At 38.1% G+C, this 26,937-nt stretch overlaps 1 protein-coding gene across 2 annotated transcripts in view; it reads left to right on the forward strand.

Annotated features, from left to right (window-relative positions):
• Positions 1-24,042, forward strand: part of RPRD1A (regulation of nuclear pre-mRNA domain containing 1A) — a 74,682-nt gene extending 50,640 nt beyond the window's left edge. Inside the window, exons 7-8 of one of the 2 annotated variants that reach the window (XM_023207680.1) lie at positions 20,558-20,756; positions 23,269-24,042. In XM_023207680.1, the coding sequence (XP_023063448.1) occupies positions 20,558-20,707 (150 nt within the window). In that variant the 3' untranslated portion in view covers positions 20,708-20,756; positions 23,269-24,042. Of the gene's footprint in view, positions 1-20,557 lie in introns of both variants that reach the window. The other variant, XM_023207679.2, reaches the window with a different exon arrangement.
• Positions 24,043-26,937: the final 2,895 nt, after the last annotated feature.

The raw sequence follows: 26,937 nt of genomic DNA on the forward strand, positions 1-26,937 counted from the left end.
CTGTTTTGAGAGTAGTCTGTTCTATCTTCTGGACAGTTGCTAGAAATTTATAAGCGTTTTTATTTTAAATATTTATGATACATGCTGGCAGTAATAGAAATTTATAAGCTTTTTAAAGAAATTAGCAAAATTTGTCCAAATACATACATTCTTTTATATATGTATGTGTATGTAGGTGTGTGTGTATTTATATACTCACACTTTGGAGAAAATGTGGAGTACCAAAAATCACAGGAAGATAATGAAAACCACAAATACTGAAAATGTATGACTTGAAACAATAGCCGTTTATCAGTTTCTCTCAGACTCCTTCCTTATGGTTTTTTATGGACTTACTTTGTTTATAGGATTCTAGATAGATCATTTTGTTGGTGTTTAAGAAATGTTATTTTTGAAACGTTTTCCTCTTTCATTATCATTATTTATGCATTATTTCTCACTTAAAATTTTACTTGATTCATGTGTCAGAAATGTAAAAAAAACTTTTTTTTTTTTACTTGAAAAGATATTCCAGAAAAAAGAAAAGAGAAATTACATTTTAAAATTTTAAAATAAGGGATAAAAATAAAGACGTCATGAAGAGCAACAAAAATGGCCCAGGTCTTTGCATGTCTGAGAGTGGCTGTCCTTTCTGTTCACCCGTGGACAATAGCTTGACTGAATATCTTTTTGTCTTTTGGCCTAGATATTGTATTTTTTTCCTTTATCTTACACTGACTAGCACATATCTCGGATATTGGTCTTTCATTAATTTTGCATGATAGCTGATGTGCCCTTATGTTTGGAAGACCCAAGTTGTCTTTTATTTTTGCTTCTCAGTTTATAGTTTTTCTCTTAAATCTTATTATAGGTATATTGAATGTTCTGACTCTTCATGCTGCTCATCTTTTGTTTTGCCTCTCTTTTCTCATTTTCCTTCAGTATTTCCTATGGTTTTGTTGTTGTTGCTATTTTTTGTTACACTAATGCTTCCTTACTGCATGAGAACTCTGCTTGTCTAATATTGGGAGCGTAGATTGTTTTGTCAGATTTTTGTGGTCTCTGTTCAAGAAAGGGATTTATCATTGTGTTTACTTGGCTAGTTCTCAGATCTACAACTCAAGTTAAGAAGGAATCAGGAGTCGTAGATGTTAGTGCCAGAGTTTGCTGAGTCAGCCCAGATCTGACTGGGACCTTGCCTCTATTTTTGCCAGCACACCAGCCCTGCCATCCAATTATTCCGGTATTGTACTCCCTGAATCCTCCCTGTATCTCTGGAAACCACAGCAGTTACCAGCTGTCCTTGTTAAAATGATTTGGAGTAATGACTAAAATATTCACACCTCCAGAGCTTGGCAGAGTCTGTAGGAATGTTTGGACCTATTTAATGTAAATGCAAAATACTGTTTAATTAGCCTACTAATAAACGTTAATGAATTTTTACATTTTTAATTATTATTTGAATAGAGACTATTTAAACAAACTTCAGTAAATGCAGTAGTCCCCTGCTTATCTGTAGGTCCTGTGTTCCAAGACCCATAGTGAATGCCTGAAACTTGTGATGATACTGAACCTTATACACTGTATATAGTCATGTGTCACTTAACGATGGGATACATTCTGAGAAATGTATAGTTAAGTGTTTTGTCATTGTGTGAACATTGTAGCATGCACTTACCCAAACCTAGACAGTGTACCTACTACGCACTGAGGCTTTATGGTATAGCCTATTGCTTCTAGGCTACAAACCTATATAGCATGTTACTGTAGTGAATACTGTAGGCAGTTGTAATACACTGGTAAGTATTTGTGTATCTGATAATGCCTTCTGGTATACCTTTTGAAGGACCCAAGGCCATTTTACAGTTAACTTTTTTTTAATAGAATATAATCTAACAATAAAAAGTGTAGTAAATACATAAACCAGTAACATTTATTTTCATTATCAAATATTATATACTGTACATAATTATACTGTACTTTTATACAACTGGTAGCATGGCTGTCACCACAAACACATGAGCAATGCATTGTGCTATGATGCTAGGATGGCTACACTAGGCGATAGGAATGGTCACTAGGTGATAGGAATTTTGCAGCTCCATTATAGTCTTATGGGACCACTGTTGTATATGCAGTCCATTGTTGGCCAAAATGTAATGCAGTGTATGACTATACGGTTGTTTCTATACAGTCACATTGTATGGGGACAGTAACGTACACAGCACGCTGGATTAAGGGATGATTTTTGTCCTGGGTGGAATGGACAAAAAGATGTAATTATGTAAAATGTAATTATGCTACTCAGAACAGCATGCAATGTAAAACTTAGAAACTGTTTATTTCTAGAACTTTTCATATAATATTTTTGGACCAAGACTGACCTTAGGTAACTGAAATCATGGAAGGTGAAATTGTAGACAAGGGTGGACTCTTACAAAATCTTTACTGCGGCGTAAATAGTTTATGACATTTGTTTTTGCTACATATAAGCTATTATTTTACTTACAGACTCTGAGCTTTTTGTTTGTGGAAGGTACACATTTTTGGCAGTGTGGCATTGGCATTTTTTGCTTATGTTAATTTTGGGACTATCTCAAACCTCTCTTTTTTAACATCTGCCATTGTTAATCTTGGAGATATTCATCAGATTCTTATGTAGTTTTGAAAATATATGTGTCTTTTTTATCTTGCTGAACCAGTGTTTTAGCTTGTTGAGTTTTTTAAAAACTTGACTTTTGTGATTTCTTATTTTGGCTCTATTGGCTTTGTTTCTTCTGCTGATTTCTTAAGGATGTATTTTAATTACAGAAAAAAATAAAAATATTTTTACATGTTGAAGATACAAGGCCAGAAAAGAGGCCAGTGGTTATTAACTTTTCCTGGCTGACTTTGGTCTTAAATTAGTTAACATTTGGAGGGGCAGATTAGCTTTGTGGTGAAGAGTGGGGACTTGAGCAGGATTGCCTAAGTTTCAGTTCTGCTTCACCACTTACTATCTCAGTGACATTCGACAACACATTTGGCCTCTGTTTCCTTGTCTGTAAAATAGGGATAATAATTGTACTGACTTTATCTGGTTATTATGGGATTTAAGTGAGTTAGGTGCTTAAAACCGCCACACAAAATACCTCAGAGGTTTTAGCCCCGAACAACAGCAACAACAACAACAAAACCTGGAGATTTTCTAGCTAGCATATCTCTAGCATTTAACCAGTGAAATTAGGTAGTTTTATGGGGATACTCTTGAGTTTTCAGATGTCTGTAGTATTTTTATATCTGTAGCTCAGTGGTCCTCCCAAAGAGGAAGTGTTTGTTTTGCTAGTTAAGTCTTAGTATCTCAGTGATTGCAACTAGGTTCCCAAGTTCTTTTAAACAGTATGTTCAATCATTTTTTTGAGATTTTGGCTTATCTGAGTCAAGCCTACTTGTCTGCTGTTTGTGAAGTCTATCTCCTTTCAACTGGAGGTAATAAAGTATTTGCTGTTTACCCTTTTGGCAGTTTTTCATGATTTCTTGGAAGTAGTTGTTTCAGAAATCAAGTTGGTGCAAAGTGTTTTCTTCTCCCCACATTCCCCAACCTGCCAGTATTCTCAAATACGATTGATGAAATTAGGACACTTGGATTCAATTAAAGAGGTGTTTTGCCCCATTTCCTTGCCTGATTTAGATTTTCACTCTCTTTTGTAGAGAAAAACAAAAGACATTTACGTCCTACCCTTAACTTCTATTTTAAGGTATTAGACTGAGTTTCAACTTTTGTTTTTTTGAGATAGGGTCTCATTCTGTTTGTTGCCCAGGCTAGAGTGCAGTGGCATGATCATAGCTCACTGAAATCTTCAGCTCTGGGCTCAAGCAGTTCTCCCACCTCAGCTTCCCTAGAAGCTAGAACTACAGGCACACACTACCACACCTGACTGATCTTTTATTTTTTATTTTTATTTTTTTTGTAGAGACAAGGTCTTGCTATGTTGCCCAGGCTTGTCTTGAACTCCTGGGCTCAAGCGATCCACCCGCATTGACCTCACAAAAGTGCTGGGATTACAGACGTGTGCCACCAGGTCTGTCTGTAGCTTTTCTTTCCTAGAATTCATGGAAAAGAGAATATATGTTAGAATATGATAAAGAATTACATAAAACAGTATATTCTGTCCTTATATTAAAATAACTATAAAATGTATATATCATACCATATTATATAGTACACAAAATTCATATATTACAAAGATGTATGTAAGTATATACTAAGTTACATGTCTGTTGACTGTGAAGATAGATATAATGAAGGGAGAGAAATGAAATGGAGATGGGAATGAAATGGGGGAGGGACAGATGAAATGCAGGGGTTGAGAGGGTGCACTGTGGCGTTACAGAGCTGCACTGTTCCCTAGGCAGCCACCAGCCACATGTGCTGTTTAATCAAAATTACATAAGAATTAAAATCCAGTTTTTCAGTAGCAGTAGGCACATTTCAAGTGCTCACTAGCCACATATGGCTATTAGCTACCATGTTGGGTAATGCAGATAAAGAACATTTCCATTGTCAGAGTTCTATTCATAATGGTTGATAAAGATTGCCAAAAAGATAAGTATTGATGAAGTAAATAGATACATAGGAAATGAAGAAATTATAATATGTTTGTAATATCTCTGTTCTAATAAGAGAAGAAATGCTGTGGGTGCCCCAGAAGAGACAGTATTCATAGAAGATGTAACAGTGACAGGATTGAATTAAAGATTTCACATCCTAGCATGTAATGTTGTAAAGGTGGAAGCATTTACACAAATGTTCCATGCCAGAAGTGAGACACCTGGAAGCAGGAATTTGGAACATCACACAGTGACTCCATTGCAATGGAAACGATCAGGCAGGTAAACCCCTGAATATCCTTTCTTGGGCCAGGTAGCAATGGTGAGGAGTCTGCCTGTGTTGGAGCTTGGAACAGAGGAAAAGGGCAGTGTCTTCTCCAGGCTGATGAGGGCCAGGAGTGATTGAGATAATCGATATGCAAAACCAGTTGCTGGGATAATCCATGTTGAATCTTTCCCACCCTTCTGACAGCCCAAGTAGGTTATTCATACAGTCTGTACTTTAAAGATGGTTGAACCACTAAGCATTTTTGGAAAGACAATACGTAAGAGAAAAAGCTCAAAGGGAAGAACTTTCCCCTAGGAAATAGTTAATACAAAAAAAAAAAAAAAAAAATTATGTGAAATAACTGCTGAAAATGCCTGAACATCTGGAGTTTCCTCTCCCTACTCCCATACCCAGTTAGTGTCCATCAGAAAACAGGGTGTCCTTACAGCTGTGTGATGAGAGTATCTTCACTTCTGATCAGCAAAGGAATGTTTGGGAATTCTAGGCAGGTAAGCAAGGAAACAACATAAGTAACAGAGTCAAAGCCATAATGACTGTGAAATGAGAGGAGATGAATGAGAGTGGAACAAGTGAGAGATTTTGTGAGATTTTGGAAAATGAGTTGTGCTGATGTTGGTTTAAACTTGATGTAGTAAGTGGTGCTCTACCGTTGCACATAATGCATTCCTAAAAATATATATGAAAATAAGTCATACAAAATTCCAGCATCAAATATGTATAAAAATATACAGAATTTCAGTATATCAAAATTGATATACCATGAGGGGCAGTTATTTTTTTCCTAGAGAGATTTTTAAAGTTATATATATATATATGTTTTTTGAGACAGGGTCTTGCTGTGTCGCCCAGGCTAGAGTGTGATGGCACAATCATGGCTCACTGCAGCCTTGACATCCTAGGTTCAAGTGATCCTCACTACTCAGCCTCCTGAGTAACTGGGACTACAGATGCATGCTACCAGGCCTGGCTGATTTTTGTATTTTCTGTAGAGAGGAGATCTCGTTATATTGCCCAGGCTGGTCTTGAACTCCTGGGCACAAGTGATGCTCTCACCTCGGCATCCCAAAGTGCTGGGGTTACAGGCAGGAGCCACTGCACCCAGTCTAATTATAATTTTTTAAATTACAGTTACTGATGCTTTTTAAGCACCCAAGGAATAGTTTAAAATTAGTAAAATCATAGGAAAAATTATTAAATGCAGACAATGCCTTTTAAAAATGTAGCCTCTCCCAGCTAAACAGAAATAAGTAACTTTAGTAGTTAAGCGGAACTGGTCCTCAAGTTGGGAAGTTTAGGTTACTTTTTGTTTTGGTTTGCTTTTTTCTGGAGACAATCTTTCTGTGTTTCCCAGGCTGGTCTCAAACTCTTGGACAAAAGCAGTTGTGTCTATTTATTTACTTAGAGTTGGAGTCTCTCTCTGTCACCCAGGCTGGAGTGCAGTGGCGCGATCTCGGCTCACTGCAACCTCCGCCTCCCGGGTTCAAGCGATTCTCTACAGGCACACGCTGCCACACCCAGCTGATTTTTTATTTTTGGTAGAGACGGGGTTTCGCCATGTTGTCCAGGCTGTTTTTGATCTCTTGACCTCGTGATCCGCCCACCTTAGCTTCCCAAAATGCTGGGATTTCAGGCATGAGCCACTGCGCCCTGCCAGGATTTAGTTTTTAGTAGATCAATCTGGAAATTATGTTGATTTTGATGGTGATCTCATTTTTATTAACTTACCTTAAATCTGTCAAGCAAAAATGTGTAACAGTTATATTCTCTTGCTTTTTCATGAGATGTAAAGAAGCAGTGTCCTCTGAATCCCTGCATTTCCTTTGCATTTGGATCTCTAGAATCTTTTGATGCTAAATTCCAATTCAGAATCAGAAAATTCTTTTCTTTTCCTTTAGTATGGAACATAACGTGAGCTACCTGAATATTTGCCACTCAGCATGTCCGATATCCTTGTTTCTTGTCACAAGTATCACCCACATTGCAGACCCCGTTGTGCAAAACTGAAATGCTGACTAACATCATCATGGGATAGTTCTGACCTGCTTATTAGTTGATATGTGAAAGCCTGAATTTTGCTTCAAAAAAGCCATTCAGGATGAACAGTGTATTGTGTAATAAAGTGGACTTTGTGTGAAAGTTGGAGATCGCTTGTAGATAATTCAGAACTACTGGAAGTTTCAGAGTACACTTGTAAACGATGAAAGTGTTAAGAGTTTCCTTTGACAGTAAAACACAGCATGGCAAGGGGACAAAATCTGAAAGTAAAGAAGAGAAAGAAGGACAGAAGGAAAACTGGGAAGAGGAAAGAAGACAGGAACACATAATACAGCTTTATTCATGCCTGCCAGAATGTTGTGTCCCCATGCAGAAGCAGGTGTCATATAGGCCAGATGACCCTTTTCCCTCAACTCTCTGTCTTAGAATGTATCATCTGTGGGAAGGAGGGGAGCATCTAGGTGTCTACTGCTAGGGAGCTAGGAGTTCTAGGATTGTCAGGTTCTAGGATTGTTAGGTTGGGCTTAGCCTGCTAGATTTTATTCTGTCTGTATTCCGGCATTTTTACCCCTTTCTGGCTAATCATCCAGCACCATTTCCCTCCATTTGAGGATTTTTAGGCATAATTGGGCTGGGGGATGGGGGGCCCACTTTTTATCAGGTGATGCTGCCCTTGAAGCCTCCAATAGCTTATTAGTTTCAAGGTTCTCAGAATTCTTAAGCCTCTCAAATTAAATCTCCAATACTACATAAAATATTTCTGTACACTACGGGGGTGAAAAATTGCCACTGTCTATACCTAATTGAAACCTTGCTATGGCCAGGCATGGTGACTCACGCCTGTAATGCCAACACTTTGGGAGGCTGAAGTGGGAGGATAGTTTGAGCCCTGGAGTTTGAGACCAGCCCTGGCAACATAGCGAGACCCCGTCTCTACATAACATTTTAAAAAAATTAGCTAGGCATGTCGGCACATGCCTGTAATCCCAGCTACTTGGGAGGCTGAGGTGGGAGGATTGCTTGAGCCTGGGAAGTCAGGGGTGCAGTGGGCCGTGGTGATGCCACTGCACCCCAGATTGTCTGACCTGTGTCCAAAAAATAAAACCCTGCCATGGCACTTAAACTCTCTTGTATGTGAGATAATACTCTAAAATTTAATCATAACGTAATACTTATTTAGCGTTAGCTCTGTGCCAAGACACTGTTCTAAGTACTTTTTCTATTTTCATTAATACTGTGATTGTCATAGGTAGATTCTAATCTTATCTATTTTATAAATGAAAACAGTGAGGCACAGAGGTATTAACATACTGTCTTTAAGGGAAATTTGAAAAAATACATTAAAACCATTTAAACAGCTCCGGTACATTTTGATATATTTTCTTTAGTCTTTTTTTAACAAAAGAAATCATGATTAAAAATGTCATTGTAAACCTAGTTGTAAAAACAACAACAACAACAGCAAAAACACAGTTGTAGCCATGCTGTGTGTACAAAATTAATTCCTGCTTGGCTGTCTATCTTGGTTAGTCTCCAGTGAGTGATACATGGAGTAAAATCATGAACTGGGAATTGAGAGTTATGGGTTCTAGAAGTGACTCTATGAACTTGAATAAATTGTATACTATCAAGGCATTCTTCATTTTCATGCTGTGGATTTCAAACTTAATGATTTATAAGACCTAGCTCTAAAATTCAGTGCCTTTAACTTTTTCCATATTTCTGTCTCATAGTTGAATACTTCTGAGTACTTTAATTCAACTTATGAAAGTGACACAGAATTTAAAATTTTCTTTCCTTGCCTCTTTTTCCTAAGAATTTTCCCTTCATGAAAGCAATACATAATTATTAGAGAAAATTTGGGAAATACTGAAAAATAGAAAAACCGCCCACAAATTTACAGCAGTCACTGAAAACCATTGTTAAAATTTTCATGTATTTTGTTTCACTGTTAATTCTTTCTTTGTTTTAAATAGTTGCAAATATGTGGTTGTGGTTGTATTTTTTAAAAAGTCTTTGTGAAAGTGAGTTTCTTCAGCTTAACATAGGTAGCCAGATTTATATTGTCTTTTATTTTTTAAATTTATTTTATTTCTTTTCTTTTTTGAGTTGAGTTAGAGTCTCGATCTGTTGCCCAGGCTGAAGTGCAGTGGCAGGGTTTTGGCTCACTGCAACCTCTGCCTCCCAGGTTCAAGTGATTCTCCTGCCTCAGCCTCCTCAGTAGCTGGGATTATAGGTGCACACCACCACACCCAGCTAATTTCTGTATTTTTAGTAGAGACAGGGTTTCCCCATATTAGACAGACTGGTATCTCTTGTTTCTTTCCTGTCAAATAAGAGTGGAACTTTTTTAAGGTCTGTTTATCCACATGGGGATAAATAAGTTATTCTTGTTGGATTTATTGAAAGAACTAGGCCTACATAACAAATCAGGTAGTGGGTTACTGAAAAGAATATCGAGTCTGGGTGCCAGCTCATGCCTGTAGTCCCAGCACTTTGGGAAGCCGAGGTGGGAGGATTGCTTCAAACCGGGAGTTCAAAACCAGCCTGGGCAACATAGCAAGACCTTGTCTCTACAAGAAATAAAAAAATTAGTTGGGTGTGGTGGTGTGCACCTGTAGTCCTAGCTACTTGGGAGGCAGAGGCAAGAGGATCATTTGAGCGCAGGAGGCAGAGGTTGTTGGAAGCTGATACTGTACCACTGCATTTCAGCCAGGTGACAGAGTGAGACCCCATCTTGGAAAAAAGAAAGTAAGATTGGAAGTCTGTCAGTGTGCTATTGTAATTTATTGGTGGAATGCTATCATTGGTAACAATACCTTCTAAATGTATTTAAGCCCTCCTAGCTTTTGAAGTAAGATTCATGTTAGAGCTAGAATTTGTCTGGGTGTAGTGGCTCATGCCTGTAATCCCAGCACTTTGGGTGGCTCACTTGAGCCCAGGAGTTCAAGACCAGCCTACGCAACATGGTGAAACCCAGTCTCTACCAAAAAAAAAAATCTGTGTCTGTCTCCCTCTCCCTCCCCAAGTTTGGTGGTGTGCACCTGTAGTCATAGCTACTTGAGAGGCCAAGGTGGGAGGATCACTGGAGCCCAGGAGGTTGAGACTGCAGTGAGCTGTGATTGTGCTGCTGCACTCCAGCCTGGGCAACAGAGTGAGACCTTTTCAAAAAAAACCAAACAAAAAAACAAAAAAAAAACTTTAGACTTTGATATCATTGCACTGAAGAAGTTTAAAATACAAACCTCTTAAAGCAGTTATATCAAAGAGCAGAATATGGAAGTTTTAACTTTTTGAGTTGCCAACAGCTTTGAAAAATGCACATATGCACACGAATTTACTTACAACTTCTGGTTCTGAAACTCACCCATCAGTAGCTAACTCACTTAAACTGTGGTTAAGGTACATTTCTGTCGAGTAATGTTCTTGACAGGTTAGACCATTCGTCTATAACCAGTGCAAATTGAATGGAGATCACTGTGAAACACTGCATTTCTTTCTTTATACCTTTCTTTGCCTAAACATTTCTAGTATAAATTCCCTTATTTTGATTTTCCAAAGTTAATTGCATCAGTATTGTCTGGACCTGGCTTGGCATCACTTAATGGGAGAAAGCACTGAACAAGTATAGCTATTAGCATGGTGATGCAGTTTATTTAGTGTTATGCTACACTAATAAACTAAGTGATCAGAATGTGGAAGATAGGTTCTGTTTCATCAGATGCTGGTTAAACCACAGCGAGGTTTCTGTCTTCAACTCTGGATTCCATATTACCAAAATGAATTAACTTGCTACAGTGTATCCAGAGGCAGAGACAAGAACAAAGGGAAATGGAACTAACGTTCCTTGGAAAATGGTTGAGGGAACTGGGGAGATCAGAGCTGGGGAGGGGTATAAATTATGTGAATACCTATCTTCAGAACCTTTGAAAGCTATCAGAAAAGAGGATTTGGTTTACTTCTGAGAGCAGAACTAGGACAAGTGGATGTGTTACAGGTGACAAGCAAGACCACTCTGCCATTTAGAACTTCCTAATGTATAAGGGCTATTTAATAAAGTAGTCAGTTTTAGTCTCTGGCATCTACCTCTATAGCAGATCTTATGCACAGTCTAACTCCTAGCTAGATTAATAACACTATTGACCTATTAACCTCACTGTTACCTGATGTTCAGGTTTCAATAAAAAATTACAAGGCCTGCTGAAAGTCAAGAAACAGTCTGAAGAGAGAAAACAAGTATCAGAACCAGACTTACATATGGCACAAATTTTGAAATGATCAGACCAACAATTTAAAATAATTGAAATGTAAAGGGGTGTAACAGAAAAAGTAGATACAATGCAAGAACAGGTGGGTAATATAAGCAGAGAGGTGGAAATGCTCAGAAAAAATCCAAAGCAAATGCTAGGGGGAAAAAATTACCAACACTTTGGGAAGGTTAGGTGGGAGGACCACTTGAGCCCAAGAGGTGAAGGCTGCAATGTGCTGTGATTGTGCCTCTGCACTTCAGTCTGGGTGACAGAGAGAGACTGTGGGGGGGAAAAAAAAAAGTGTCTTTGATGGGCAGTTCAGCAGACTGGACACTGCCAAGGAAGGAAGTGGTGAACTTGAAGACTAGGTCTATAGAAACTTCCCAAACTGAAATGCAAAGTGAAAACAGAATGGAAAAGAAGTCCCCACAAATAAACAGAACAGCCAAGAATTGTGGGACCATTTGGAAAGGTATAGTGTACATGGGCTTGGAATACTAGAAAGCAAGAGAATGAAGCTGAATAAATATTTGAAGTAAAAATAGCCAAGAATTTTAAAAATTAGTGACAGACACCCAACCACCGATCCAGGAAACTCAGAGCTCTAACACCAAGCAGGATACCAAAATGCCTACAATCTCTACTTAGGCGTGCCATATTCAAAGTGCAGCAAACCGAAGTAAAACCTTGACAGAAGTAAAGTAAAAACCTTGAAAGAAGCCAGAGGGGGAATCACCTTACCTTACCTGTAGCGTAACAAAGATAAATTATGGTCTTCTGAGCAGAACCATGCGAGCAAGAAGATAGATGGTAAGTGTTGAAAGAAAAAACTCACCAACTTAGAATTATATACCCAATGAAATTATTCTTCAAAAGTGAAAGACAAACTAGTGAGTTTGCTGTTGCTGGAGGTGGTCAAAAGGAGGTTGAATAACAAGGACGAGAAATGCTGGGTTCAATGTTTGCCTAACTGTATTCGATACATAAGCCGTTAGCTCTCTAAGATGGTAGTAAGTGTTCAGCAGAAATGTATTTCAGTGATTTTGAGGAATGTTGCAAACCGGATTGTACTCTTGGAACTTCACTCTGCTCAGATACTGAGGATCTGAGCAGGCCTGTAGCAAAGAACCCTATTTTTGCTTACAAACATAAGCCCAGAATCTCTGACTTTTGGCCTACTTGTTAAAACCTTATGGAATGATGTTTCATGGAACACCCAATTTGGGAAACACCAGATTAGATGACATTTATGACCCTGAGAAATGGGATTCTTTATTAACTGGATAATATATGTACTAAGTGAGTGAGGCTAAAACGTTACTTAGAAAACAAAGGTAACAGTACCTTTGAATATGAGTACATGTAGAAAGACTGATTATGGAGGGTCATTTCTTTAAATTCTTTCTCTCTGCTTGATTTGAAATTTCTTAACAGAAATAACCAAAGTTAAATGCTGCTTATCAGCTCCTGGCTTACTCTTTCCGCTCCATCTTTCCACCCTCAAGGTCGAAACATTATTAGGAGGTTCAGCTTTCCTGACACTGGGCATCTTTTCTGGTTGAACTGGCCCCTTGCTGCCTTTTCCCTAGTGTCTTTATGTTGCTGCCATTACTCTTGTTTAAGAAAATTTATCGTGGGGCCCATATGTTGTTATTCATGGGAAAATGACAACTCTGCTTCACTACTAGGAATATCAGATGTTTTAAGGACAGAAGTAGACTACCTGATACAAGTCACAATGTTTCCTTGTTGGATTTTGAGTTTTAGGAACATAACTAGTTCTCTGTCACTGTGCTGATCCCTTAGTTGAGCTTTCGTTTGGATAACATCTTCAGAATACCCACCCCCAAAATAATTCCAGGATACGAGAGAGAGGTTAGCATAATGGTTAAGCATGAGGACTCTGAAGACAGATTATCTTAAGTTGGAGCCCCCTTTGGCCCCTGTCTGTTGACTTTGGGTGAAGTTTCTTAATCAGTGGTTAAATGTGATTTAGTTTCATCATCTGTAATACATGGTTAGTAGTAATCTCTATCTGTGAAGGTTAAATGGAGCACTTTGAACAATGTTTGGCATGTAGTAAGATGAAAAGTGTAGTAGCTATTTGGTTAGGGTCACAGTGTGGTATATGAAATCTTGGAATATATAAAGTTTGTTTGTAACATCTACCCTAATAATTTAACATTACCGGTTTTTCAAAACCCAGCTGGCAGTCAGCATTGGATTCCTTGCCGAAAACCTGATAAATATCTTTTTCCACATGCTTGTTAACAATCTGGAAGATTAATGAAACTTTGCAGTAGTAGATTTCTTAAGAGAATGAAATGAACTAAAGGAAGTGAGACAGTTCGTTAGGTGATACTTACACTAAAGTAAAACTTCTGCAGTCAAGGGGAAAAAAGTGCTCCATCTGAGATGTATATAGGATAACCTGTGAAAAGAAATGAGAAAGGATTTGATACATTGGAGTTTACATTTTTAAAATTGTCAATTCCAGGATTAGAGACCAAGCTAAATTTGAGCATTTGTTTCCCAGAAGGTAAGGGCAAGCCACTGAGATCTTTATCTCCTTTGGACTCTGTCCCCTGGGGATGGTAACAGACTTGACTAGTCTGCAGTTTCAGAAACTCCCTGGCATCATGGAATTTCTTGGCCTTATTAAAAAAGAAAATGGATGTGTGCGTGTTGTATCTTGATTAATACTTGTTAGTTTTTCCCTCTAATCTGGAAAAGAGGCCCAATTCCAGGACATGCTAAATGAAGTAAAAGTAAATGGTGATGGCTCCTAAAAATGAGAACTGAAGCTTCTTAATAGTTCTATTGAAGGCAGTGGCTTAAGAAAGACTTGTATGTTAACTTCTTAAAAGAGGCAAAGGACATTATACTACAGATAAATGAGGTCACCAGAGAAAACAAACTTCGTACTTTTTTTCTCTACAAATTCTGCTGTTTTTGTCAAGAAATGGGTAGGAAGCCATAGGTCTGCAATACAGTAAGTATGGTCTTAGAATTGACCAAAGCCTTTAATTGACCACTAAAAATACCCGTATGGATGTAGTTGAAATTCTCTCTCTCTCTTTTTTTTTTTTTGGTTACAATTATGTAGGAAAGATAAAAGCAGAATTATTAGCAGCATCTGCAAGAAAAAGGCAGCAATGTAAATATTTTAATTTCAGAAATAATATATATTTAAAGCAACTATAAGTTTAGAACAGCTATCTGGGTCAGTCCTAAAATGAACAAGAATTACAAATTTCAGGAAATTTATTTGCTTAGATGTTCTTAACTGCAAGGTGATTCTGATATCATCTCAGAATGATAACCACAATTATATAGAATTTCTTAATTTGAAAATTTCCACATCAGTTTGGCCACACAGCACTGTAAAATAGTACCCTTATTTTATAAAGGAGACATCTGAGACTTACTTAGATAATCTTCAGGAGTCCTTGCCCAGGGTTACGTAGATAGTAGATTGAGGAAACAGTACTCCATCCAGATCTTCTGACTTCATGGAGTGTTGACTGGGGCGTACTGTTAATACTCAGTCCCCTGCTGGACACTGCAAGTAATGTCGATACATAGAAAGTGTGTTTTCTCCTAATTATGGGTATGAAATTAGAAAACAATCCAGTAGTAATTCAGAAATAACTCATGTAGTAGCATATCTTAGGAAGTTAGTTTGAGGCCAGAGTCAGAAAAGATTCTGTGGCAGTGTTTAGTCTTAATGTAGGTCTTGAAAAATATATAAAATTTGGATCCTCAATATATACTTAGTATTAACTGTAAAGAAATCTGTAATGGTGGTTCAGATTTCAAGAAGCTGTAGCCCACTTGCAGTGCACACAAGGCAAATCACACCTAGTTCACTAGTGTTGAAGTATAGCAGTGTAAAGAAGGCTTCTGCCCTTGGAAAGACAAGACAGAGGCTTACACGTATTAACAACCAAACAGTGCAGAGATAGTTTCAGCTAGGAGCCTAGAGTAAGGATGGTAAGAACAGTGGAAAAGTTTTAGGCAGAGTGAAAATTTGCCTGGCTTATCACAGGTGGGTGAAATTTTGAAGAGTGGAGGGGCTTGGATATATGATCAGTGGAATTGAGCCTTGGTATGAAGCTGGAACTGCAGAAACTGACATGAGGGTTGCTCATGACTGAGGTGATAACAAACTTTAGGGTGGTAGTGATGACACTGGTGGCAAGTAAAGGGTAAATTAAGGACAGAAACGTGTGCCTTGTTGAATGAGGAAAACGGGAAGTAAAGTGGCTTAGGTCAACAGAGTAAGAAGAATGAGGTAAAGCATCGGTTCCCAAATGCACCCATGCCATGGTGCCACCTGAGAACATTTATTTTAATAGTTACTTTTTTTTTTTTATTTTTTGAAACAGTTTCACTCTTGTCGCCCATGCTCGAGTGCAATGGTGTAATCTCAGTTCACTGCAACCTCCATCTCCCAGGTTCAAGTGATTCTTCTGTCTCAGCCTCCCAAGTAGCTGGGATTACAGGTGCCCACCACCACACCCAGCTAATTTTTGTATTTTTAGTAGAGACGGGGTTTCACCATGTTGGCCAGGCTGGTCTTGAACTTGTGACCTCAGGCGATCCGCCTGCTTCGGCCTCCCAAAGTGCTGGGGTTACAGGCGTGAGCCACCACGCCTGGCCCTAGTTCCGTTTATTTTGATGTGTGAGTCAAAACCAAAATGAGCACCACAAACCTGTGATTGCATGGATATTATTTCTTAGAATGAAGATGTTAAAAAATGAGTTGATTTAAATATTATGTAAATAGTGTAAGTGAGTCGTGGTAAAGAACATTATGAAGGATGGTAGTTAACTAATTGAAGTTTGGAAAATAGTGATTAAAAGTTGGGAGAGGTGGTATGAGGAAAATTTCTGGGGTTCTGAAAAAGCCTGTATCTTGATCTAGGTGTTGGTTACACGGATGGATACACATATATACTAACTGAAGTATCTTCTTAATAGTTACGAGTTTTATGTTGTGCCCCAATTTAAAAACTTTAAGTAGCTTTTGACTAAAGATGGGTAAGATGGAAAGAAGAGCAAAATTTGTAGTAGAGGAAAAACATGCAAAGTTGGTTTTCTTTGCTGATCTTATTTGTAGTAGAATAGATACTCAGTTACATTCCTTTTATTTACATTCTCTGCTTTCCAAAAATAATTTTTAAAGGCATGTAGCTAAGTCAGTATAAAGAAATTGCTTATGAATGTTGGATATTGAATGTTTTGCTTATGAATATTGCATTTCTTAAGAGATACATATGTATATACACGTGTGTGAAAGAGGTTTAACCATTCAAATGATATAATTTTTTCCCTCTTTTTTGACATTTCATTCATCAGTTTTTTTAAGAAAGTGTTTTCTATATATGTGATATGTCAATGGTCAATAGGATGTTAAAGCAATACATTGTTACATGGTCAGAAAATAGTGAAAGTTTAGATATGAGAAAAGTCATTGGGGAAGGTTCAATGTAGAGTTTGGGATTTCAGCTGGCACTTGGAAGTATGGAAAGAAATTGGAATCCTGGGCAGGTAAAGGAGGAAAAACTTGAACAAAAGATTCTAAATAGGAATTTTTACTGTATTTGACTTTAAGGGAATTTTGTTCATATTGGGCTTAATATCATAAAAATTCTATATAGTTTAAAATAACTTTAAGATATTTGCTGTAGTGGCCATACATTATTTGTAAGCTTAAATACAGATATTTCTTTCTATTTTATTTTATTTTTAATTTAATTTTATTTTTTGAGACAGTGTCTTAACTGTGTTGCCTATGCTGGAGTGCAGTGGCACAGTCATGGCTTATTGCAGCCTCGACCGCCTGGGCTCAGGTGTCTCCCACTTTAGCCTCCTGTGTAGCTGGGACTACAGGTGCATGCCACCCATGTCTGGATAAGTTTTGTACTTTTTGTAGAGACGAAGTTTCACCGTATTGCCCAGGCTGGTCACAAACTCCTGAGCTCAAGCATTCCACCCACCTCGACCTCCCAAGATGCTGGGATTACAGGTGTGATCCACTGTGCCTGGCCAGTATTTTTAACCAAGTTGCATCACAGTGTGGATAATACAACTGCTACTCTGCAAAACATCTCAAAATGTTTTTGGTTGTATCTTTTTGAATAGCAAATGTTGTATCATTTGACCAGAAATAACTAAGATCTATTAATTTATTCATCAATTTTGATGTATCAAAATCAGTTATGTTACATGGTGCCTGGTGTTAATGAACCTTGAGCCGTTTATGTTCAGTTTTTAGTAAAAGTTGGAAGATTTGTTTTACCTAAAGGGAAACCAGCATGTTATCTTCAGTTTTTAAAGCCTGTTTTCTTATCTATGGAACAGGAATAATGATGCCTGTGTTTTAGCATTTTCGTGAAGATTAAGAATTACGCAAAACAGCTTTGATAATTTGGGAAAATGTTTAATTTGTCCATCAGACTTTTTTTTTTAAGTTTTAATTTTAGAATAATTTTAGGTTTACCAAAAAACTATGAAGAGAGTTTAGAAAATTCTCATACGCTTCACATCCAGTTTCCCCTATTGTAACATCTTGCATTAGTATGATACATTTGTCATAAATAGTGAACCAATATTGATACATTATTGACTAAAGGCCATAGTTTATTCAAATTTTCTTAATTTTTACCTTATGTCCTTTTTTCTGTTCCAGGATCCCATCCAGAATATCACATTAGATTTGGTTGTTCTGCTTGTCTTGGGTGTGACAGTTCGTCTGACTTTCCTTGTCTTTGATGACCTTGATAGTTTTCAGCACTACTGGTCATGTCCCTCAGTTGGGATTTTCTGATGTTTTTCTCACAGCTAAAGTGGAGTCATATGTTTCAGGGAGGAAGACCGTAGAAGGACAATGCCATTTTCGTCTCATGTCAAAGGAAATACTGTCAACCTGAGTGATAGTGTTGATAGGGCCTTTATCACATGGCTTAAGTATTGTTTGTCATTTTTCTCCTCTGTAAAGTTGATCTTTTTTCCCTCCTTTTCATACTGTACTCTTTGGAAGTCAGTCATCACGTACAGCCCACACTTAAGAAGTGGGAAATTTCAAATATGAAATGCTGTAGGTGAACCTTTTTCAAATATCAAATTACAATGAATTTGTTATTGTATTCTTTTATAAGGTCTTGGAGAGCAGGCCGGGCGCAGTGGCTCATGCCTGTAATCCCAGCACTTTGGGAGACCGAGGCAGGTGGATCTCCTGAGGTCGGGAATTTGAGACCAGCCTGACCAATATGGAGAAACCCCGTCTCTACTAAAAATACAAATAACTTAGCTGGGTGTGGTGACACATGCCTGTAATCCCAGCTACTCGGGAGGCCGAAGCAGGAGAATCACTTGAACCCAGGAGGTGAAGGTTGCGGTAAGCTGAGATGGCACCATTGCACTCCAACCTGGGCAACAAAAGCAAAACTCCGTCTCAAAAAAAAAAAAAACAACAGATATTCTTAGTTAAGGATAATTACTGAGTTATTCAGATAACGGATGTGAGTGGTATTGTTCTTGAAGGGTTGGATTATAGTTACCACATCCAAAGCATCTGTTCAGCAAGCCAGTATTTTCATAAGAAAAAAGTGGGAAACTTTCCAAATACATGCTCACTTCTCTATCCTGGTATCTGCTACTCTTACTGCTCTTTTCATGATCCTTTTCAACATTGGTGACATTTCTGCATTTTGCTATTAGCTCACTTCTCTTCCTTCCTGTGTGTACTGTGATTCTTAACCAGGAGAGGGAGGGGGTCATGCCATCTTTTGGGTGGACACATTAGAATCATGGGAGGTAGTGTGGTATGATGGAAAAGACAGAAAATCAGATAGATTCATTAGATGTATGTTTTTACTAAAACCACAAAAAATAAAGTTTGACAAAATCTTGGCTCATGGTAGATGTGCAGAAGAGTAGAGAAGGGAGGGGCAAAATGATTGAGAAATGTTGTAGATTATTTATATAAACCTAAGTGGCTCATACTCTTCTCTTGGTTTCAGCTAGAATTTGTCAGTTATAAAGCCTAAATTTTTATTTGTAGCTCAGAATACTGTAATCACATTTCCAAGTGCCTACTAGAAATCCCATGGATAACTCACACTTAACATGCTTAAAAATGAACTCTGTATCCTCCAAAGGAGTTTGTGCCCCTCTCTTTGCTATCTCAGATGACAGCCCCGATATCTACCTGCTTTTGAAGCCTGAACCCTCATTATTCCTTACAGCAGGACCACAACTAATTCCTGCTGATTTTTCTTTCTAAACATTGTTTCAGTCTTTGAAATTAAGGTATTATGTACATATAATGTAGTTTATAAAGGACATTGCTCTATCCTTACTACTGTTGGTTTGGTTCAGGCCCTAGTCCTTTCTTTCCTGGAGGGTAACAGTAAACTCCTAGCTGGGTTTCTTCCTTAGTTGTTTCCTCATCTATTCACTTGCTAGGATGGTCCTCTCAGGACTTACCTGTGACATTTGGAAAGACCCTGAATCTCCCTGCTTTGTGCCATGCACTGTGGTAGTAGTGAATTGCCATGGACATATCTATTTTACTGCCTGCTACTTCCTTCAGACCAAATCTCTGAGTCAGGACCGTGGAACTGAGATGGGTATAGTGGGAAACTTTTCTCTGAGTGATACCCTGCTGTGGGTGCTGAGCTTTTGGAGAAGGGGAGGGGTGCAGCAGCCTGAGGCTGTCTTGGCTTGCCTCTTCTTCTGTGGAGCCACCACCTCATGAGTTGGAGGTGAGGCTTATTAGGGCCCAAGTATTTTCAGTCCTCCATGCATAAGAAAGAACTTCTTTTCCAAGAGTGGGGGCTGGGCAGGAGGGATTCCCCAGGCTCTTACCTGCTCTATCTCAGGACTTACTTAGCTTCAGCACCAGGTAGCTGGGGTGGGATGAAAGGCACTCTTTCTGGGAATAAAGCCCTCCTGCTGGGAGTTGTAGGGAGAGTGATCCTGTATTCTTGGCTGCAGCAGTCTGGAGTGGACCCTCCTTGCTTAGATGGGAGGGCACAGGAAGGGAGCAGTCCTGCTTCAAACACCACAGACTCTTGCCATTCTTACTGAGTTTTCATAGATGTTCTTGCCAAATTTTAGTTAAGGTTTGTGAAAATAAATATGTACTTTTTCTTGCCCAAACTCAATAATAACTGAACATCTTATATGTCGAGGTTAAGCATATAATGTTAGTCTTCTTTCTACTGGTGTGAAGCAACAGCTAAAGATTGTGGTTTTTCTTAATAATAATAGTTTACTAGTTATGTATTTCCAGAGCTCATCTTTTGATGCGAAAACTCACACTGGAATAACGTTTTAAAATATGGCATTAACTGAGTATATACAGTACCTGACTTGATGTAGGTCATTATTAGCTAGGAAGTTCTTTCAATCCCTGAATGCTAATGAAAGTGGTTTGATGTTACAGGAGTACAAGCGCAAGCTAGCCAGAGTTTCCCTGGTGCGCAAAGAACTCAGGTCCCGGATCCAGAACCTGCCAGACTTATCTCGATTGCCCAACGTCACTGGCAGCCACATGCACCTGCCCTTTGCGGGAGACATCTACAGTGAAGATTGATGGACCAGCCTCTTCCCAGGTCCCAGGACTTTGCAAGAGATGGAGACAGGTTAGGTGGATAGTCCTGTAGTGTTATTTTTGTATATTGTTGAGAAAGAAACACTAACAAAAGGAACAACGAGTAATTTATAAAATTGTTTAAAATGTTGGTTTGTTTACTATTTTATTGGTAAATTAACATGACTTAATTTGAACAAAGTGATGAATTGTGTGTATTAATAAGCTCACAAATAGTGATTATTTTCAAACGATCTTTTTGTAAATTTTTTTTTTCCTTTGATCTGGGGCCTTGTGAGAAATCCCTTATTTCTATTTCTTCAGGTATTTTCAATTGTTTTTCTTTATTTTCTTCAGCATCTAATCACTGTATACTATGTAATTCCTAAAGGGGAAGAACTAATTAGGAGTTGATTGAGACTTTATTATGGTATAGTTAGGACTTGATTGTAGAAGGGACTAAATGTTCCAACATAATCTTTACCCTTCTCCCCAAACAAAATATCTATTCTGTGTCTCTACATGCCTTTGATTCCTTAGAGGTCAGTAATTTAACATTCAACATAGAAGTCACTTTGAGGGGCAGATGAAAGTCTAGAAAACTGTTCCTTAATAGCATTGTAAAAGTTCCATTCCAACTGCCAGTGTAGATTTTAAAAATGTTAAATAGTGACTCCCTTGATTAAACTGTTTGTAATTATTTGAGTAGATTAATAATGAAAATACTTTGGAAATAACATAAATTTTGACATTCTACCAAGAGGACAACTTTGGTTCTGGAACTGGTTTCAGTTTGTCATATCAGTTTCCTTTTAACATAATTGATCCCTTTAACAAAAAGCCATCTATGGGATTAAAAGACACATGAAATAATGTTACTTTTATTATTCCCTTACTCATATAACTTTAAAAAATAGTATTTTTAGCTCTAATAGCTCAAGAACACAATATTCGTTAATGTTCAGTAAAGTAGCCTGAGACATTTTAAATGTTTCCTTAAGGTTTTTGAATGACTATATATTTGGCAGTTAAGCAGTGCCACACTACAGGGTAGATATGGTAAATTTTATATTTGTATATTTACAGTTACCAGAACAAATGTACTTTTACCTTTTATTTCTAACCCTGTGTGTTAGAGCAGTTGCATGCTCTCCTGCTTTTAATAACACGTTGTTAAGCTGTGGATTTGTACTTAATAATGACTTAGGATAAACGTTTATTTTCATTCATTGCTTTACATAGTAGACATTTTTCTTCTCCTTGTAAGTAGATTCAAATTAGGTAGTCAATAAAACATCTTGAAAATCCCACAAGCCAATTATGTCTCTCTAGTCTGAATGGCTTCATTGTTTCTTTCTCAGTATTAGAAATTATAGTTAAAATGAATTACATATGAAGAAGGCAGATATTTATTTTTAATAGCCAAGTAGTTCTGCAAATAGTTCTTCTAACAATTTGACCTCTTTCCAAAACAGAGACACATATAAGTAGTGCCCCTCCATGCACTACTAATAATACATGGCTTATTCCAAAGTTTTTTAGTCAACTTTTGGGACTTGGGGTGCATTTTCTCACAGAAAGAATAGTCGATTCCCTAACACTACCGCTGATAGCTCACCTGGGAACTGAATCCACTTAACCATGAATGTCCTTTACTTGTAACGTGGTTCACAGGTTACTAATCATAGATCCTGACCAACATTTGTAACACCGCTCTAAGTAGAACACAGCATGCAGCAGCCTCACTCACACCCTGGGATGTCTGCCTGTGCTGTGTACCTCTGTCCCTAGGTGTAGGAAATTGAAGAAAAAGATTTAGCCGAGTGGGGAGGTGACAATTGCACAATTATGAAACCTGGTTGTACATGTTATGAAAGTATACTAAGTTTTTATTAATGTGAAAGCAAAAACTTGTATGTTAACTTATTTTCAATCTCTTGACCTTATTTATGATCTGCTAATGTGGTGATTTATCCATTCAAAATATATATATTTTTTCCATTTAAAACTAATTTATAAACTATGTACTCCTGGGAAGATTTGAAATCTTTTAGAAGTTTGTTGAAATATTTTCACCATTTCAGACAGACTTCTGACTTAGATACTGATTTTAATGCCAGTATCTGCTCTAAATATTTATGATAAAAATGCATTATTTTTTTAAAAAGCTTGATGAGATTTGTGATAAGTGATAGTACTCAAAAACCTGAATCCCACCCCTCGACCAATCCTCCACAAACTTCAGTTGTTGGTTAACTTATTAACTGAACACAGACAATACAGTCTGATTTAGAAGTCATCTTTTCAGCCGTGTGATAATTAACATGGTAAGCCTTAGCAGCAAACGTTCTTCCTAAAAGGAAGACTTCATTTTCTCAAGAAATGGGATTAGGTGGGGGTAATATAATACCAAATTGTAAATCATGAGCATTTTCTCCACTGTGTACCTGAGGCAAATCATGTGTCTTTGAGTGCAGTTTGGTCTGGCCCCTCAAGAGAAAAGCATGGTGCCGTAGGGCTACTATGGTTTGAATGGATACCATCACTCTTTTCTCCACATACAGTGCAGAGAGCTGTCTGGAGTGGCAATCTGAACAGATTCCCGGGTGCTCCTTCTCTCCTTCCATCACTACAGTAAGTAAAAGGACCATAGAGGGGAACCAGGAATCAGAGAATCAGCTGTGCTCAATAGCCAACCTCCCTGTCCAGATGCAGCTATTTTGGTATCTCCTCTCACATGCACTCTGAATCAGGGTTTTTCTATAAGAAATCTTTCAGAATCAGCAAAAGTGGGGATGACCCAGACATCTCAATTTGCAAAATCACAAAACTAAGTTGTCAATGATCACTGTAGATAAGCAGCTCATCTTTTTAAAGTATAGTTACTGAACTGATTCGGAGAAATCTTTAGAGAGAAAAAACTCAACAGTACAAATATAACTAATTGGGAAAGTTAGAATGTCCTTTCTGAACTTTTCATTAAAAAAAATTACATTATCTGAAATAACATAAAGCTACTAAACTGCTTTGTATTCTATTAAGAAATAGCTCCTAAAGATGTAGTCTTGTTTCATAGTTGTTGCACTATATCAAAGCTTAAAATGTAAGCCCAATTCTTCTCTGTATAGAAAGGAAACATTGTGTTACTTAATGAATTATTTATACAGAGCATTTGTTGCCAACTGTTGTTCCAGCCATCCACACAGGAGTCTGTTTTGAGGTGGCAATAGCACATGGGAAGATGAACTTTCCCTGTTTGTTTACCCATTTTTCTTTGGCTGTATCTGATGACAGTATAAGATGTTCTTAATAAAGTTTTATGTTCTTTTTGAAATGTGTAGGTTGTTTTGTGAATCTGATTCATTGGATATGGGGTGGGAAGGGGAAAGATTAATGGACTGGGAGGGAAGCAAAGCACTGGAAGTAATTCTGATGTTATGGTAGAGAGACTGCTGAAGGAGGAGATTACTTGGCCAGTAGTTCCCAAACTTGAGCGAGCATCAGAATTACCTAGAGCCAGTTTGTCCAACCTGTGGGCTGCACATGACCCAGGACATCTTTTGAGTGTGGTGCAACACAAATTTGTAAACTAAAACATTAAGAGATTTTTTTTTTTAAAGCTCATTTAGCTATCATTAGTGTATTTAATGTGCGGCCCAAGACAATTCTTCTTCCAGTGTGGCCCAGGGAAGTCAAAAGATTGGACAGCCCTGACCTAGAGGATTTATAAACCACAGAGAGTTGGGCCCCACTCCCAGAGCTTCTATCAGTAGGTCTGGGGTAAGGCCTGATGGTTTACAGTTCAAACAACTTGAAGCTGATGCCACTGGGGTTACGGACCACATTCTGACAACCACTGCTCTAAACAAATTCCAGGTAACAAGATAATAAAGTATGGTTTTTACAGTTCATTATATAGCAAGTTCCTTATGGGAAAAGAACAAGACCACATATTCTTTTCTGGTCCACTGCTTAGTAGGGCTTTATTAAGTGCTTTTGAGTGAACAGATTCAATTGGTACTTTCAACCTTCTGGAGCCTATGCCCTTTCACCACTCCTTGAATTTAAAGCAAAATTGAAAATACTAGAAATCTGTGAGAATCTCCAGGGCAGTGTTTGCCATAATTTTTGATAAACTCAGTTGGAGCATTTACAAAAAGGATACATACCTAGTGAGAAAATTTTCTGTGATTCTTACCATCTAAAAAGTTGGGGAGATGCAGTCCTCTGGCCAGTACCCCTGGTTCTCTATTCCTGGGTGGCATCTGGTCACTTTATCTGAATTCAGATACTTCCCATTCCCATCCACTTTTTGGCCTCTGCAGTAGTAGGTTTTATACAGTGGAACCCATACCCACAGATTCTGTTTCAGAAGATTTGGGATAGATGCAGAAATCTGCATTTTAAACAAGCTACCCAGATGATTCTAATGCAGGTAATTCATAGACTGCACTTTGAGAAACATGCCCTACAAAGCAATGTACGGTCTATAACAGATAATAATGGTAGCTCACATATATGGTACTTACTGTGCACCAGGAACTGTTCTAAGCTCCTCACTTATCCTTTGTGGTAAATACTCTGATTATTCCACTTTTATATCTGGGCAACGAAAATAATTTAAGTTGTGTGTGACTCTGCACGAGTAGATGGTGAAGATGAGATTCAAACCTGGTTCCAAGTTTGACTCCAAGCTGGTGTTCCTTAACCACTACATGATGCTGCCTCTTACAATGATATGTTGCGTTGCAGTTCTACCATCACCAAGTCTACATTTTGCATAACATTTCATGTGATAGTGAAATTAACGTTATCCAAGTATTCAAACTGAAAAGCAAGACATCAGCTAAACGCACTGTTGAAGGATGGAGGCTTGTGGGAGGATACTTTTTTTTTTTTTTTTATAGTTAAAATGTACATAGCAGGGCTGGGTGCTGTGGCTCACGCCTGTAATCCCAGCACTTTCAGAGGCTGAGGGTGGGCAGATTACCTGAGACTGGGAGTTTGGGACCAGCCTGACCAACATGGAGAAACCCCGTCTCTACTAAAACTACAGAATTAGCCAGGCGTGGTGGCACATACCTGTAATTCCAACTACTTGGGAGGCTGAGGCAGGAGAATTGCTTGAACCCGGGAGGCGGAAGTTGTGGTGAGCCAAGATCGCGCCATTGCACTCCAGCCTGAGCAACAAGAGTAAAACTCGGTTTCAAAAAAAAAAAAGTATATAGCCATATATACATATGGTAAATTTTAACCAGTTTTAAATGTACTCTGGAGTTAAGTACATTGACATTGTTGTGCAACCATCACCACCATCCATGTCTCGAACTTTTTCATCTTCCCCAACAAACTCTGGACCCTGTAAACAATAACCACCCTCCTCCCCAACCAACCCCTGGCAGCAACTGCTCTCCTTCTATGAATTTGACTTCTAGAAGCACCTCACATAAGTGGAGTTATAAAATATTTGTTCTTTTTAGAACTGACTTATTACACTTGATGTCTTTGTGGTTCTTCCATTTTGTACCAAATGTCAGAATTTCCTTCCTTTTTAATGCTAATATTCCATTGTGTGTATGTGTACACCATGTTGTCTTCACTCATCCACTGATGGCCACTTGGGTTTGCTTCCATCTTATGGCTGTTTATGAATAAAGCTACAATGAATGTCAGTGTACAAATATCTGTTTGAATCCCTACTTTCATTTCCAATTGTTTTTTTCAAAGCAGTTATTTGTATTCACATCAACAAAGCAGAGTCAGAGTGAACTATTACTAGGGATATTCTAGACAACATATTTCTTCCAAGCCAGCAGGTTTGTTAGGCCAGTAGTATTAGCCTCAGCTGGGAACTTGTTAGATGTGCAAATTCTTGGGCCCCCAGACTTACGGAATCAGAAAATCTGAGGCTGAGGATCAGCACTATATCTTTTTAACTAGCCCTCTAGGTAATTATGATGACCACTGAAGTTGCAGGATGGTTTTGGGAACCACTGTTCTGGGCATCCGACATCTTACCTCAAATAGACTTCTTCTCACATACGGCAAACCTTTAGAGGTTTTAAAAGGACTTTTTGTTCCAACAAAAGCAATTGTAATAGCAGGCCTTCCTGACAAGCCAAAAAAAATGCTTTTCATCTGCCTTATTTTTAAGTTTACACGTGTGGGATGTGCAAGTTTGTTATTGTTACGTGGGTAAACACGTGCCATGGTGGTTTGGTGCACCTATCGAC

This window comes from Piliocolobus tephrosceles, chromosome 18, assembly GCF_002776525.5.
Source record: "Piliocolobus tephrosceles isolate RC106 chromosome 18, ASM277652v3, whole genome shotgun sequence".
In the NCBI taxonomy this organism is placed as follows: Eukaryota; Metazoa; Chordata; class Mammalia; order Primates; family Cercopithecidae; genus Piliocolobus; species Piliocolobus tephrosceles.